Raw genomic sequence first — 17,308 nt, 5'->3', positions numbered from 1 at the left:
ATAAATAAAAGGATAAATTGTGCCAACCCAAAAAAATAAATATGTTTATCTTCCAGGTTTTCTAATAGTGAATTGGCTAAATAAAATGTTTTATTTACAGAAATAGAAAGACCATTCATTGACATTTTCAAACACTTCCAGCTAAATTAACAGATTCAGTGACTTTCGTATCAAGCCACAAACTCTTATTATTATTATTTTTAGTTCACCAAGGAGTTTGAGATATTAGGGTTGCCTACCATATGGACAAAAAACCTGCTTACCTTCTCTCTTGGGTAATAATTAAACTGATTAGGAATTCTGATAAATTAACTTAAGGATATTTAATCCTGTTCTACTCATCTCATCCTCACAGAAAATGATTTTTCCCCCTTCATTAATGTTATGCCTTAAAAGAATCTTACTGAATTTCAGGTATACAACTAATATCTGCAGACAGAAATAAAGGTCATTTTTAGAAGAAACCAGTCTCAAATGAAACACAGCCTTCTACGTGGTCACATACACATTACATGCTCTTTACCCATAGTGAGAAGGTGGGTCATTCCTCATTTCTTATTTATTCCTTGGCACAATCAGACCACACAATGAAACCATGTGAGATGCTTCAGAGCTCCCGTCAGGACACGAAACCCAAGACAACAAGCAGCACAAGAATGATTTTCAACAGGCAAACTCCGACAAGGTCTGGATTTGATTTGGTTTTATGTTAAGGGAAGCAGATTTGCTCTGGTTTTTAATAGTTCATAAGAAACAGAAATCACAATGTGTTGATTCAGCATCCACCTACAAAGAGTCCAAAAAAGCCAAAGTTCTCCCCACTCACCCTCTTGTTCCACCGACATTTTGAAGATAAAGGGCATAAATAGAAATGAAAAAGAGTGAGAAGGAACACAGATATGATTTAAATAATTTAAAATCCTTATTAAACATCACTGAGATTGCATTTGATCCATCAGGCTGACTTTTAGTTCTCACACTAAGACCTTGCAAAGAAACTGGACATGCATGGTTTTGCCTTCCAGGGTTGACCTAGAGCTATAAGGGTGAGGTGTATATGAATGTGGGTGTGCTTTAAGTCCATTTTATAAACACTGACACAGCACAATTCTTATTGGTAATAGTCTCTTGAGTCCAATCATGCAGAATAACAGGCATGTGCAAGTTAGGTCTTGTTGCGAGATAGACATGGCAAGGTGAACAGTTTAATGCTAGACAAGGGTTGGGAGTTTTTTTTAGAATATACTGGCCATTGGTCCCACATAATCAAAAGTTAGATATACAGGAGTCCACTTACAAACAGAGGCCTTCCGTTTCCGCTTGACTGACCAAGGAAATGGGTCAAAATGAACCATTTCAGACAAAGAACTGTCTAAGTGCCAAAAGGAGTCACAAAATCTTATATTTCACATGGAAAATAACTAACATAACTATTTACACTGTAACTTGTTTGTTGTTTTTACAGAAAGGAGTATTCCTGCTTGGTTTAATTTTACCTGTAGAAAATGTAGGACTCACAAGTAAAATGTTGGGGGAGGTTGTGGGCAGGGAGAGGGGTCCCTCTTCAGACCCAAAGTGATTGGGATCAAAGATTATGGGGACAATATTATTCCTTTCTCTGAGCTTTAGAAGATACATTTTTCAGCAAAGCTATCTGACAACATTCTTTACCGAGCATAATGCTTTTAAGATTTAGATTGTCATATGTTAAGAGAATTAAAAAGAAGTAGACTTTGTAGAATTTAGATTTTGCATGAATATTTAAAATTTAGAAGTCAGTTTTGCTTATTTTTCCCTTAGCAGGTCATTAAAGGATTGATGTATTCTTACCTATTCCACTTATTCCCTTTGTCAAGGCTTATTTTATGATTTACCAGTCAGCTGCTATCAGTATCCTTATATATCATTTTCTGATAATGGTAACGGGTTGAAAAGAAAAAACCCAAAAAACTATTACCTTCTCAGCCCTCAATTAAATAGCTTACTCCAATTGGAGGGAATTGGCCAGGTCCTGGTCCACCCCTAGTATGCATTCTTACAAAGCTCCGTCATCAGATTCTTGAAGATGCAAGATTATTAGCAGTTCTTATTTCACAAGAATAAATTTGGTTGTAAGGCCAATGCATCTCTTTTTTAAAAATGAACACACTGACTGGAAAATGAATCTATCAAAGTGGTATGGTTTTGCCACTCTCTCCCAACAATTTAATTCCTCCTGCACGTGGGTATCCAGCTCTCCCTCTAACAAAATCCTACAAAATATTTCATTAAGGGTCACTGCGAAACCATCAGCCCTATAGGAAGGGACAGAAGGTTAGGCCTCTCAGACTGCCAACCTCATATCCAAAATGAACCCCAACCACAGACAGGACTTCCACTTCTCCCAGGAATATAGTCCAGCGGACTTGACACTTCCTTGTCTGAAAAGCAAGAAAGTCCTTTGGAATTAACAGGTGACTACACAGGAAACATTTTTGTTTTTGTTTTTGTTTTTGCTTTTAAAGAAAATAATGCAGAACATAATACATTCTGAAAATTTGATAATAACAGAATCACCTCCTGAAGTTATTATAATAAAGTAGACCCAAGATGGTGAATGTTGAGCTTTTGAAATGAAAATTCTCTTTATTCTCCTATGACCTATCTTGTTTTGATAACCTAGTAAAACTAATCTTATAAGCACTCAAGAAGCCAAACGCTTAGCTGTGTTTGCACAGATATTTCAATCGGAGGGATTTGTTCCATTTTTTTCTTGTCCATAAGGAATATCTGGTAAAGGTGATCAGCTCCCAAGAGCCATACAACAGGAGAGATCAAACTAGCGGAGTTTAGGGAAGGCAAGCAATACCAAGGGAGTATTAGCCTGATTCTTGTTTGGTTTAATTTGAGTTAAAAAAAAAAAAAATCACTTCTGCACACCCAAGAGATCATCCAACTGTCATGAACTTCTAAGATGCTGGCTGGAGATTTCCTTCTGTCTTTTGATGCCATTTTGTGGCTAATGAGATTATGCTTGCAACAAACAGTTGCCTGTACCCTGCACTTAATCACATGTGCTAGAAAGTCAGGCACAGAGAGAGAGGACACAGGTGCAACAAAAGAAAAATCCAGAAAAAGGGGGTAAGTAAAGAAGAAGGGATACAGAGAAGTTGTTTGTTTTTTAAAGTGGGGAGTGGTAAGTGACAGAAGGAAAAGTGAGAGAGCCCATGTGAATGCGGAGGTATTTGTAAAATCAAGTTGTCTGCAATTTTAATCAAAAAGAATGGCAGCAAGAGAAAGAAGCTGGGCCACTTTTATTCCAGGGGACAAGCTGCACAGGCTGGGTTTTCTTCTCCCCATTTTAAACAAATGACCTGTTGTCATGAATCCTATTGTGAAGCAATCCCATTAATGGCAGCATTGCTCACATGGTGATGGTGGGGGTTGGCTCTATTGCTTGAAAGAGACAAAGCTTCCCCATTGTTGTATTTAAGGCAATTTTCAGAGCACTAGCATTCTTGTTTGCTCTATTTTTGAAGGGATTCCATTTGCCAGTCATATCCCACTCATCAACCATCCATTTCATGTGTTTCACTTCTTCTTCAGGTGAAATACCACCACACTGGTGAGCACCAAAACGGTCAGAGTGCAAATAACTGTGATGGGTACTTCACCAAAGTGAGTAAGAAGGGAAGCCTCCACCTGGTCCCTATTATTGCTAAGAAGTCACCCTGGTATCGCCTTGTATATAACCAAGATGTTTCACAGTGCCTTCTTAAGTGCTCGGGAAAGCACTTTCATTTGATTTGAGCTAAATTCAGGTGATTTTGCTAAACATTGACACATACGCTTCATGGCTTTTAAGACAAACTCATATTGCTAAAGCTATTTAGCAGCAGTAACTTATGGGAAGAGTTATTGCTGTCACATCAACTGCAGTACAAAACTCAGATTATCAGCCCTTCTTGAATTGTTCAAATTTATGAAAATAAATAAACATGGAACATCAGCCATATTAAGGAGTCAGGGAAACCCCTGAGGAATAGTAACGTCTGTGGAAATGTTTTCAAATGCTGACCTGAGGATCACCCCGTGTTTTGGGTTTGTTTGTTTTTAAGTAACTAACATTTCTTTTTTATTCCAGAAGAGGAAAGTAACATTTTTTTCTCAAAATAAAACCATGGCAGGGTATAAACCTGGGAAGTAGCACACTCATGGAAAACACAACCCACAATCTGAAAATAGTCTACGTAGGTTCATTTTCTGTTAAGTACATCATCCAGAGGCAATTCCACTTCGTTCCAGGGAGGGGTTCTTACCATCAGATATGGACACAATAACCCTGACTCACCACCTGCCACTCTCTGTCCAGATGTGATACATAATTTGTAAATGACAATGAGGTCTACTCTGTAAACTGTGGATGTCGGTGTCTCCAGATAATTATCTGGGTAGTAATCTCTTTGAGGTGTTCCTCCACACTGAAATGCTACACTCTAGTCTCTCCTACAGGCTCAGTGTCAGAGAAAAGACCCTTAACTTTTTACCCCACCTTCCTTCTAAAAGCCAAACCATTCAGTACCTGGAAACTGTTACCCCCTCCCACCCCCACACTGTACATAAGCATCACATATGTTCTTTCTACAAATTGGTATACAGGTGCCATTTAATCAGTTCAAATTTGGAAGCTACATCTTCAAGGGTCCGAGAGAGCTCACTCCCCCCATATTTTCCCCCTTTACATGTTTTCTTATAAGACATACAGCTTAATCAATTAACAAACTAAATAGCTTATATACTGGCAATATATTACAGATGGGTTTATGTCAGAGTAATAGATCACATGAAATGGACCATGTGGTACCCCAGTGCATGATGTCTTGGTAGAGCCCTGAGGACACTGACAGTAGCGTCTCTAAGTAAGTAGTGCTGTATGAATACAGACACATGCGGATCTGTATCTACATCCATCTGACTAGGCCAAAAGGAGCAGGTAGATGCAAGATAGAGACACACACATGCTGGATGGGGCCACTGCACACCTTGTCATGCCATTTGAAAGGGCAGTTACAGGTTGCTGGTTTTGCAGCCATTTAAAATTACACTTTATGGAAAAGGCTTTTCTAATTGTATTTGAGTTGCTTTCTGTAGTAAGCATCATTGGAGGAAGACCAAAGCAAGAGCAACTAGAAGTTAAATATACATTTAGCTTAGCTGCAATACAGAACTCTGGAGAAGAAGCAGGCTGAAAGATTTGTTTCAATTTTAGGCTTGGATTCTCTCCCTTGCCATTTTCTTATAGTTGCGTGTCTGTGTTTGTGTGTGCGCGTGAGTGTCTGCGTGTGTGTGTGTTCCATCGCATCATCTCCTGAAGAATGCTGGGTTTCGCAGGCAGGCGGCTAGTCACCTGCAACAACCCAGGGGTCCTGCTGAGGCTTCCAGGCTGCTGTCAGTGTCAGATGCCAGGGTCTGGTCGGTGGACATGGAGGAGATGTCATTGACAGACGAAGATGGAGGGAGACTCTCACTGCTGTTCACTGCTGCACCTGTGCTAAGAAAATGAAGACCAACATGACTAAATCTGGAACTAGACTCATTGTCACTCAGGATGCAAGCAGGGGCAAATACAAGAGGTGATGTTTAGTCCATCGTTCATTTGACAAGCCTTCATAGCACAACTAATCCAGGGCTCTGTATTTCATGGTGAAAATCAAAATGTAACAACGTAAGTCCCTGGTCACAAGTTATTCACTTGGAACCCACCTGTAATGCTCTTAACAGAAAACAAAAACAAACAAAAATACCCCACTGAAAACCCCAGTCACCCCTCCCACGTCCAATATTGTAATATAATTGGCCTGCGTGAAGCCAGTGAATTTGCATTTTTTAAAGCTCCCATGATGCTGTGTTGTCAAAGGTTAAAGACCACTGTCCTATGGCAAAGGCAGATGAGGAAAACCTTTTAATATAATGATCTCAACCTGGATGTTTTTAATGTAGGGCTTAAAAAAAAAAAAAAAAACACATGTAAGGGTCCAATCCCAAAAATATGGGCTGAGGTGAAACCCAAAACTCAGAATTACTTGGAAGACTACAGCTCTTGAAAAATAAAGGAATATTAAGTAAATTTGTCATAGTCATTAAAGTGATCTCAAATTTAAAATCCATACAGAAAAGCTAAGTGGGAATTTCAGTGAAAGTTACCGTAGACATCATCATCATCAAAATACCACCATATACATACTACTAATAATAATAACAGAAGAAGCAGCAGCAGCAAAAGCATGCTTTTTGATTTTGTGTTTATGTTCCAGCAGGTTTGCTTACCTGGCAAACTACAAAACAAGGACTCTGAATTATTAAGTTAATTTGAAAAAAGTATTTTATTTATCTTCTCTGTGGTGATATAAAAATTTTGAACCTCTGAGAAGAAACGTGCTCATGATAATCACTCAGTAAATACTTGCTGAGTTATATCTTTGAGAACTACAAAGGAAAAATGAGCAAGAGGCACTGTAAAATATAATGAAACCATTGGAAACAGTTTACTTTTTTTTCTTTATATATTCTTTTTGTGTGTGTGAGAGAAAGAGAGCACATGAGCAGGGGAGAGGGGGACAAATGGAGAAAGAAAAAAAGATAGGGAGAGAGAGAGAGAGAGAGAGAGAGGGAGAGAGAGGGAGAATACCAAGCAGGCTCCATGCTAAGCAACAGACGCAGGGCTTGATCCCTCAACCCTGGGATCATGATCTGAGCCTAAATCAAAAGTCAGACGTTCAACTGACTGAGCCACCCAGGAGCCCCATGTATTCTTTATACTTAAGCAATATAGGTGGTAAAAACGCATCCTTTGTGAAATTGTTATTAAAAATATCTAGAGTTTAAATCATCTAATAAAATTAAAGATGAAGAATTCTCATTAAAAATGTTATCAGAGCAAATTTATCTGAGCAAGGTACATTTGGTGAAAAATAACAAATCCAAAATAAGTTATAATAGTGTTATCACAAAGATCTAATAGATCAGAAAAAAAATCAATGAAGAATATATATGACTCACCAAAAAAAAAAAACAAGCAAACAAACCATCTGATTAAAAAATGGGCAGAGAACCTGAATAGACATTTTTCCAAAGAAAACATACAGATGACCAACAAACACATGAAAAGATGCTCAACATCAGTAATCATTAGGGAAATACAAATCAAAACTGCAAAGACATATCACCTCACACTTTGTGAGAACGACTAGGATAAAAAAGACAAGAAATAACAAGTGTTGATGAGAATGCAGAGAAGAACTAACCCTCATGCACTATTTATGGGAATATGAACTGGTACAGTGGCTTTAGAAAAAAGTATGGATATTCCTCAAAAAAATAAAAAAATAGAAATAACATAGAATCCAGTAATGCCACTACTGGATATTTACCCAAAGAAAACAACACTAATTTGAAAAGACACATGCACCTCCATGTTTATTGCAGTATTATTTACAATACCCAAGATATGGAAGCAACCTAAGTGTCCATCATAAACAAATGGATAAGAAAGATGTGGTGTATATATATATATATATATATATATATACATACAATGGAATTACACAGCCATTAAAAAGGATGAGATTGTGCCATTTGTGACAATATGGATGGACTTAGAGGGTATTATGTTAAGTGAAATAAGTCAAATTGAGAAAGACAAATACCATATGATTTCACATTATGTGGGATGTAAAAAGCAAAACAAGTGCACAAAGAAACAAAAAGCCAAATAAGACCTATAAACACAGAGAACAAACCGAAGGTTTCCAGAAGGGAGAGCAGTAGAAGGATCAGCAAATGGGTGAAGGGGAGTAGGAGACACAGCCTTCTAGTTATGAAATGAGTAAGTCACGGGAATAAAAGGCACAGCATTGGGAACAGACTCAATAGTATTGTAATAACATTGTAAGGTGACAGATGGATAACAACACTGTAGCAAGAAGAGCATGAAGTATAGAGAAGTTGAATCACTATATTGTACACCTGAAACTACTATAATATTGTGTGTCAACTATACTCAAAATTAAAAAATAAATTTTTTAAGTCTGAAGTGGTGAGGCTAACACAATGTCTTTGCTCTTGGGGTAAACATTTCTTCTCTATGAAAAAAATGTGATTAAGATGTGACATTTTCTGGGATACCTGGGTGACCCAATCGGTTAAGTGTCTGACTTCGGCTCAGGTCCCGATCTCACGGTTTGTGAGTTCGAGTCCCACTTCGGGCTCTGTGCTGACAGCTCAGAGCTTGAAGCCTGCTTTGCATTCTCTGTCTCCCTCTCTTTCTGCCTCTCCCCCACTCATGCTCTCTCTCTCAAAAATAAACATTAAAATTTTTTTTTTAAAAAGATGTGACATTATGTGGAGAGGACACATACACATAAACTAAGAAAGATTATATGTATCTTATAAGTATTTAAAATTTTTATTTGTTGATTATAAACATATTTATACAAATTATGGGGGGTGTGAAACAATATAGAAAACAACATAACAATAGGCACTGATCCTCAAATAAATAATAACTGTTAAACTTTGGGTATATTTTCTTCTAGTGTTTTTGCTATGAAGTTTCTCTAATTGTGGTTATTTAATATATATTCTTTTGTATCCAGATATGTTTATATACAAAAAGGCTTATGCATTTTCCATGTTCTTTAAACTCTTAAAAGTATGAATACCTCTTAATCTTGAATGTCTCGAGACTTTTAAGGCTCTTGTTAATATCTACCTATAAATAATTAACTCTCATTATCAGAACAATGTGTAATGTAAAGTTCCCTGGCTTCAATTTATTCCAATTTTACTTAATTGCATCCTTTAGAGATATGATACAGAGCTACTCCATTTCTTCTCCTGACACATACTAGTAAATTTCATATACTAGCAGACAACTTTTGACTTCCTTACATAACTCAAATGCCCAGCTCTATCCTCCCCACTCCAGTCTGGATTAAATTATGCCAACACCAACACCCTCATGTTGTTTTCATAAATGTTGGCCAATGATAATTTAACATCACTATGACTGACTTCTCAGAATCTTCAATTCTCCACATCCATATTAAAGGGTAGAGATTAAAACTGGACACACACCTCTAATAAAGTCTCAATCAACTGTGGGCTGACAGAGTGAATGGCTTTGTTCATAGTGTCCATTCATCTCCTGCGTGACATATCTCCTATACTACACACATAACTTTCAAATCATGATACTATCATTTAGATTTACTTTTAACTTAAAATGTGAAATATTGCTCATATACCTTTTTGTAACAACTTTTTTGAGATGTAATTCACAAATTTAATTTGTACCATTCAATCATTTTTAGGATATTCACAAAATTGTGCAACTGTCACCACAATCAATTCTGTGATGTTTTCATCACCCCGACAGGAAACCCTGCACTCTGTTTCTTACTTACCCACCAGCCATAAGCAATGACTAACCCACTTTCTGTCTAGAAAACTGCCTATTCTGGACACATCTTATAAATGGAATCATACAATATGTGAACTTTTGTGACTGGCTCCTTTCACATAGCATAGTGTTTTCAAGGTTCTTAATGCTGTAGCATGTAGCAAAACTTCATTCCTTTTTTTTTTTTTTTTTTAATTTTTTTTTTTAATGTTTATTTATTTTTGGGACAGAGAGAGACAGAGCATGAACGGGGGAGGGGCAGAGAGAGAGGGAGACACACAGAATCGGAAACAGGCTCCAGGCTCCAAGCCATCAGCCCAGAGCCTGACGCGGGGCTCGAACTCACAGACCGCGAGATCGTGACCTGGCTGAAGTCAGACGCTTAACCGACTGCGCCACCCAGGCGCCCCTTCATTCCTTTTTAATACTGAAATATATTCCATTGTATGGATATGTCACTTCTATTGATTATTTGAAGGGCATTTGATAGACATTTAGGTTGTTTCAATTTTGGGCTATTATGAATAATGTTGTATGAACATTCACGTGTAAGTTTTTATTTCTAAACCTGAAGAGTGGAGTTGATGGGTCATAGAATAACTCCATGTTTAACATTTGAGGAACTGAAAAACTTTTTCAAATTGGCTATACCAGTTTACTTTCCTACCAGAGGTGTATGAGGGTCCCAATTTCTCCTTCTCCTCTCCAGTACTCCTCATTATCTTTTTTATTACAGCCATCCGGTGTATGTTAAATGGTATTTCATTGCATTGTGGTTTGATTTGTATTTGCTTAATGGCTAATGATGTTGGGTATCTTTACATGTGCTTGTTGGCCATTTCTATACCTTCTTTGGAGAAGTGTCTATTCAGATCCTATGGCCATTTTTTAACTGTTATTTTCTTTTTTTTTAATGAGTTATAAGAGTTCTTTATGTATTCAGGGTACAAAGTCTCTTACTATATAAGATTTGGAAATGTTTTCCTCCTTTTCTATGGATTATCTCTTAATTTTCTTGATGGTATCTTTTGAAGCACACGTGTTTTTAATTTTGATGAAGTTGAATTTACCTATTTTTCCTTTTGCAACTGTGCTTTTAGGGTCATACCTAAGAAACCATTTCCTAACCCAATATCATGAAGATTTACTCCTATGTTTTCTTATAAGAGCTTTATAATTTTCGTTTTTACACTTAAGTCTGTGATCTATTTTGAATTTATTCTTATATTCTATATGAGGTAAGAGTCCACCTTCAATCTCTTGCATATGGATATCTAGTAGTCCTATCACCATTTATTGAAAAGGTAGTTCTTTGTCCATGGAGTTGTCTTAAAATCCTTGCTACAAATCAATTGACCATAAATGTAAGGGTTTATTTCTGGATTCTCAATTTTATGTAATTGATCTATATGTATATCCTCAAGCAAATACCCCATTGTCATGAACACTGCAGTGTGTGATAAATTCTGAAATCAAGAAGTGTGAATCCTCCAACTTTGTTTTTTTTTTCAAGATTGTTTTGGCTATTCTGTATCCCCTGTAGTTCCATGTGAATTTTAAGAACAGCCTATTTCAGCAAAGAAAAAGGTAGCTGTGACTGTGATGAGTATATTTAATCTGTAGATCAATTTGGAGAGTATTGTCATCTTAACAATATTAAATCTTCTAATCAGTGAATGAATGGAATGTCTTTCCATTATTTAGGTATTTAATTTCTTTCAACAATGTTCTGCAGTTTTCAGAGTAAAAAATTTGCACTTCTTTTGTTAAATTTGTATTTTATTCTTTTTGATGTTATTGTAAATGGGATTGTTTTCTTCTCATTGTTAGTATATAGAAACACAAATGATTGAGTGAAGAAGAAGTCTTGATGTCAATGGATTGGAGAACAAATGGTTCAAATGATGACATATACATCTCTTGAGTGTTATAATTAACTGAAATACCCAAGTTAATGAGGAAGATTTTTGTTATTGTGCTTTATTTAAATTATGACAAAATAACTAGTTTGAAAATTTTAAAATAAAGTTTTGGCATAATACAAATCAAAAAGTATTTAAAAGTATCTCTACATAATAGTCCTGGTCTTCTCTTGAGATAGGGTTTTTCTCCTCTCCTGGCTGGAGCTGGTTATATGGACATGTTTTGATTGTCACAGTTAAAGTTGAGTACTGATCAAACAAGGGTGAGATAGGACTTACCTGAGATGAGGCTCCCTTTTTTTTTAACGTTTATTTTTGAGAGAGAGACAGAGTGTGAGTGGGGGTGGGGCAGAGAGCAAGAGGGAGACACAGAATCCCAAGCAGGCTCCAGGCTCTGAGCTGTCAGCACAGAGCCTGATGCGGGGCTCGAACTCACGAACCGCGAGATCATGACCTGAGCCAAAGTTGGACGCTTACCGACTGAGCCACCCAGGCGCCCCGAGATTCCCTTTTAAGAACACAATTCGATGTTTACAAATAAACAGAAACCAACAACACTGTGGCAGCTAGAGAGATTATACAAAGAACATTGAAGAAATTCCCACAGAAACACAAACTGAATGAAGGTAGCAGAACTGAAAGGAGTGTTTAATAAACTTTTTATATAAAAGGAATCACACTGCAGATTATGCTTCTAAAATACACAGCACTCCTACTATATCTATTTTAATAATCAGAATATTGTCAACACACTTGTGGAACATTCTAGGTCTTATGCCATGTGAGCCATCTCACTATCATATATAGCTTTGCTACATGATTACCTCATGTTTGTTTCCCTTGCTTCTTTTTACTTCTTTCATCATACTTCTTTTCTCCTATCTTCCTCAATCTCTAGTGTTCAGTACAGAAAAGTACTCAGTTTAACAAAGCACCGAGTATCTTTTGTATGTACTCTTCTAGATAGGTTTTGTGAGAGAAAGCAAATTTCGCCTATGAAACTGGTGAAACTGCTAAACTATTTTTGACTAAGGGAAATAATTTTGTTGTAGTTGTCTTTCTTCTCACTTTGTTCATCAGCTGGCTATCTTCTATATATTGGAATGGCCTGACCTTTATTTTATCAACGTTGAATGCAAATTATATAGTTAGCATTCGATCACTCAAAGTTCAAACTCTTTATCAACTGCATTTCTATGGTTTCCTAGACTACTGTTCCTGATTTTTTTATAGCACAAATTCATTAAGAGAGGTCCTCTCTTCTAACGTTTCCTCTACAAAATTCCCATTACATCTGTTTATTGTATGAGACTGGGTCTTTTCTGGATAGTGCTATGATGAAACAATCGTGTGTACTGTCTAGCAGTGTGCTACAGCTGGCCTTTCGTGGCTTCTGAGAGCCAAGTATTAGCATTAGCATCTCTTTCCAACTCTGCCTTCATTGATGTCACATAGGTAGCTTGAAATTGGTCACAGTGAGAATAAGTACACCACAGAAATTGGTAAATGCTATTAATCAGTCCTTTTAAAAGAACAGATAGGGGGCGCCTGACTGGTTCAGTTAAGCATCCGACTTTGGCTCAGTTCATGATCTCACAGTTCGTGAGTTCGAGCCCTGCATCAGGCTCTGTGCTGACAGCTTGGAGGCTGGAGCCTGCTTCGTATTCTGTGTCTCCCTATCTCTTTCTGCCCCTCCCCCACTCTCTCTCTCTCTCTCTCTCTCTCTCTCTCTCTCTCCCTCTGCGTCTCTCAAAAATAAATAAACGTTAAAAATTTTTTTTAAATAAAAAATAAAAATTAATTTTAATAAAGATGGTTGTTAAATATCAACCAGTCCCCCACTATTACATGAAAAATCTTTGCTTCTATATGACTTCTATTGCACTATAATAAATACACTCTTGACTGCAGCTACTCTGGCTTTACTGAATGATCCTTTCAGGTCTCTTTTTGTGTAGGTAATAAATAAATTTTGTAACCATAAAACCAAACGCAAATGGAAGAGTCAAGAAATGGACCTTGGCTTCAAATTGTTAATTTACTGCCAGTTTGTGAAAATCTCTTACATGGAACTGAACTGACTTGAATTTGATTATAACATTCACCTGCCCAGGATGTCCTAGCAATGTGAAACATCCCTACCTTCTATATTTTTTTCAGAGAAATCCAATTTTTTTTTTAAATTTTTTTCAACGTTTTTTATTTATTTTTGGGACAGAGAGAGACAGAGCATGAACGGGGGAGGGGCAGAGAGAGAGGGAGACACAGAATCGGAAACAGGCTCCAGGCTCCAAGCCATCAGCCCAGAGCCTGACGCGGGGCTCGAACTTATGGACCGCGAGATCGTGACCTGGCTGAAGTCGGACGCTTAACCGACTGCTCCACCCAGGCGCCCCGAGAAATCCAATTTTTTTAAAAAGTTTGCTATGAATAAAGCATTGCAAATTTTTGTCAATAAAAATGCTATTAAAAGTAACAAAATAGTAGTAGGGCTGCAAATGAGGAAGAGCAACTACTTTCAATGCTACCTGACCAAAAAATAAGTTTTACGGAAAGAAGTTATGCTAATGGAAATTTCTCAAACTATAAGTTATATAGTCACAAGATATTTATTATTTCAGGGAAAATGTTCTGCTTTTTAAATTTTTTAATGTTTATTTACTTTTAATGTTTTTAAATATTTTTTTTTCAGAGAGAAAGAGTGCAAACAAGAGAGGGGCAGAGAGAGAGGGAGACAGAATCCAAAGCAGGCTCCAGGCTCTGAGCTGTCAGCACAGAGCCTGACGTAGAGCTCAAACCCACAAACCGTGAGATCATGACCTGTGCCTAAGTCCAATGCTTAACCAACTGAGCCACCCAGGCATCACTGCTCTGCTTTTTTTAAGGAAATTATTTTCCATGCACAAAGAAGTAGACACAGAGAATTAAAAGTACTGGAATAAAAAAATCACTGAGATATAGCCTTCTCTTTAAGTATGATCTTGAGCCTCATCTTATTAAGGGCTGAGGTTTCTTAATTTTTTTAAGTTTATTTATTTTGAGAGAGATGGTAAGTGGGGGAAGGGCAGAGAGAGAGAGAGAGAGAGAGAGACTCTCAAGCAGGCTCCACACTGCTAGCATAAAGCCCAATGTGGGGCTCGAACCCACAAAACTGTGAGATCATGACCTGAGCCGAAACAAAGAGATGCTTAACTGACTGAACCACCCAGGAACCATGAGGTTTTTAAATAAAAAATAATAACTATTGGACTAGATCAGTGACTATAATTTGGAATGACACATTGCCATAGTATGTGGATATGGTGAGTGGGTGGGGGTAAGTGGGGGGGAGTTGTATATTTAAATCACCTGGGGAGTTTTATCTGCCATTTAGAGATTCTGAAAAATCTCTACCCATCCTAATGCTAAATATCTTTATTTTGGTGAGTCACTCTTACTTATAGGAGGCTCACTTCTTGGGTGGAATGGGAATGGTAAACAAAGAACTTTTGGAATGGACAGCCTCCTATATTTCTTCCAACTCTAACATTTTATAAAAAATGCTCTAGAAGAAAATTAATTTCTATTCATGAACTGCTATTCCCTTAGCAGTCTTTATAAATCAATTCAGAAAGTAAGCAGCCATGCTATTCTTGAAAATAAATCACTGTGCAAGTGAAATCAGATAGCAGAAGGGAGTACAATTATTTATTTAGAAATGTATCTGAAGTTTAGATTTATTTCTTATTGATATACAACAATTCCATCAATAAATTTCAAACCTGTATGCGTTCTGCAAACGCACATTTAACTTCCTATTTACATTTTTAAAGTATCACTAAAACATGCATTTGGGCAGGAGAACAATTTTCACTCAGGTTTTCTTAGTTTCACTAAGAAACTGCATTAACTTATTCTCTTGCTTCCAGGTTCCTCGTGTGGCCATGACTTAATATTATGGGAGTTGTACTGTTACTTCATTCTGGCTATTTACAAAATAAATATGATATGCAAACATTAACGAGAAGTGGTGAATACAATGAAGAAAGCAAAAAAAGCTGACTTTTCAAGTTTTCTTAGTAATCGCTTTTTCCTTCAGCAGTCTACTGTATAAATGCATATCACGTGCACACAACACACAACACATACAGTGGTTTGCCCATAAAAATTTAACAATTGGCTCTCCATGGGGGGAAAAATGCCCTGGATTTGTAGAGTGAGCCAACCTCCACATCTTAAATCCTGCATGGTAGATTCCAAGCGACTAACACAAGGTCAATAAACTCACAATTGGGAGAGATGTACACAAGTAGCTCTCATGAGCTAGTAGTCAGCCGCAGCACGAGGCTGTCCTATGCTTCAACATGATGCATACAAACCCTTCTTCATATGGCAGACCACTCATCCCATCCCTTTAATGATTAATTAATCTCATATGTATCATCCTCAGTCCTTTTTTTGCCTTCCCTGAACTATACAGTTTGCATAAAATGGGTCATGGGAATAAGATTTTTGTGGAAGTGTTGTGAAAGTATTGAAAAGAGAATTGTGGATTTTATGTCATCACAGATTAACTGTTGCAGAGATCTGGTTGGGGCTGAGGGGAATATAGAGCATGAAATAATTACATAATAAATAAATTGTAACTTGAATTAAAGATGAATAAAAGAGAATAAAAGAATAAAAGAGAATAAAATATGTAATTACATATCCTATGTAATTATGTCATGTAATATACAGTATACATATGACTTCTCAGAATTAAGCCATGAATATTGTCCTTTACAATCATGTAGTGGAAGATTGAATCCACGTCATTTTTTTTTTTTTAAATTTTTTTTTCAACGTTTATTTATTTTTGGGACAGAGAGAGACAGAGCATGAATGGGGGAGGGGCAGAGAGAGAGGGAGACACAGAATCGGAAACAGGCTCCAGGCTCTGAGCCATCAGCCCAGAGCCCGACGCGGGGCTCGAACTCACGGACCGCCAGATCGTGACCTGGCTGAAGTCGGACGCTTAACCGACTGCGCCACCCAGGCGCCCCGAATCCACGTCATTTTAACTATAAACTAGTTAAGCCAGTCAACTATCAAATAAGGCATCTGTACAAGGTAGATAATTCATGATTGTTATAGGTAGTTAGAATGATTTAAAAAAAAAATGGCTCGCCTTCTCACATGTAGGCAGAGCCTAAGTGGCATATTATAAGTGGCATGTTAATCATTAACACACTAAACAGGCCCACAAAAAATTTAGAAATATACATTTCCCAGAATGAATAAATAACCAAATAACCACCTGAAAGAAAACCTTTATCTGAAGCATGGGCAAACTCCAAACCAATATCACCAATTCATATACTTGATACTTGGTCCATGTATCTTTATGGCAATTAATAGGTTGAACAAATATTTCCTGGCATAAGTCATACTAACTTGCATACTGTATCAAAGCTATGATCCTATCTTGAATTCCACCTTTGGCATAGTACCAAGAAACATGATAAGGGAGAACCTCAGCAACAATTTTCAAATTAATGAATGTTTATCAAGCTACTATTGTATGCAAGGCACAACACTTAGGCACTGCACGGTACACGAGGATGGATACATACAGTCTTTTATCTCAAATGAATTTACAACCAATAAGTTATAAAACAATATTTAAAATACAGGGACTGGGGCGCCTAGGTGGTTCAGCTGGTTAAGCGTCTAACTTTTGATTTCAGATCAGGTCATGATCTCGTGGTTCATGAGATCAGACTCTGCTGACAGCATGGAGCCTACTTGGGATTCTCTCTTCTCTCTCTGCCCCTGCCCCATGCACACATTTTTTCTCTCAAAATCAATCAATCAATAAAAGCTTAAAAAAATAAAATAAATTATAGGGACTACTAGGACCCATAAGAAGGAAAGATCTTACTCTTTGATAAGATATGAAGTCTTTTAGGACACATATAAACACTAT

The 17,308-nt window shown here is 37.1% G+C and overlaps 1 protein-coding gene across 7 annotated transcripts in view; it reads right to left on the bottom strand.

The window, feature by feature from the left end:
- Nucleotides 1-686: 686 nt before the first annotated feature.
- The window catches only part of MAPK10 (mitogen-activated protein kinase 10), a 316,114-nt gene continuing 299,492 nt past the window's right edge, over nt 687-17,308 (bottom strand). For 6 of the 7 annotated variants that reach the window (XM_025922450.2, XM_025922449.2, XM_086704660.1 and 3 more), the window contains one exon: nt 687-5,525. In XM_025922450.2, the coding sequence (XP_025778235.1) occupies nt 5,383-5,525 (143 nt within the window). In that variant the 3' untranslated portion in view covers nt 687-5,382. Of the gene's footprint in view, nt 5,531-17,308 lie in introns of all 7 variants that reach the window. The other variant, XM_086704662.1, reaches the window with a different exon arrangement.

The sequence above is a fragment of the Puma concolor genome, chromosome B1 (assembly GCF_028749965.1).
Source record: "Puma concolor isolate L17-30 chromosome B1, mPumCon1.1.hap2, whole genome shotgun sequence".
In the NCBI taxonomy this organism is placed as follows: Eukaryota; Metazoa; Chordata; class Mammalia; order Carnivora; family Felidae; genus Puma; species Puma concolor.
This window is presented reverse-complemented; position numbering and strand designations above follow the sequence as displayed.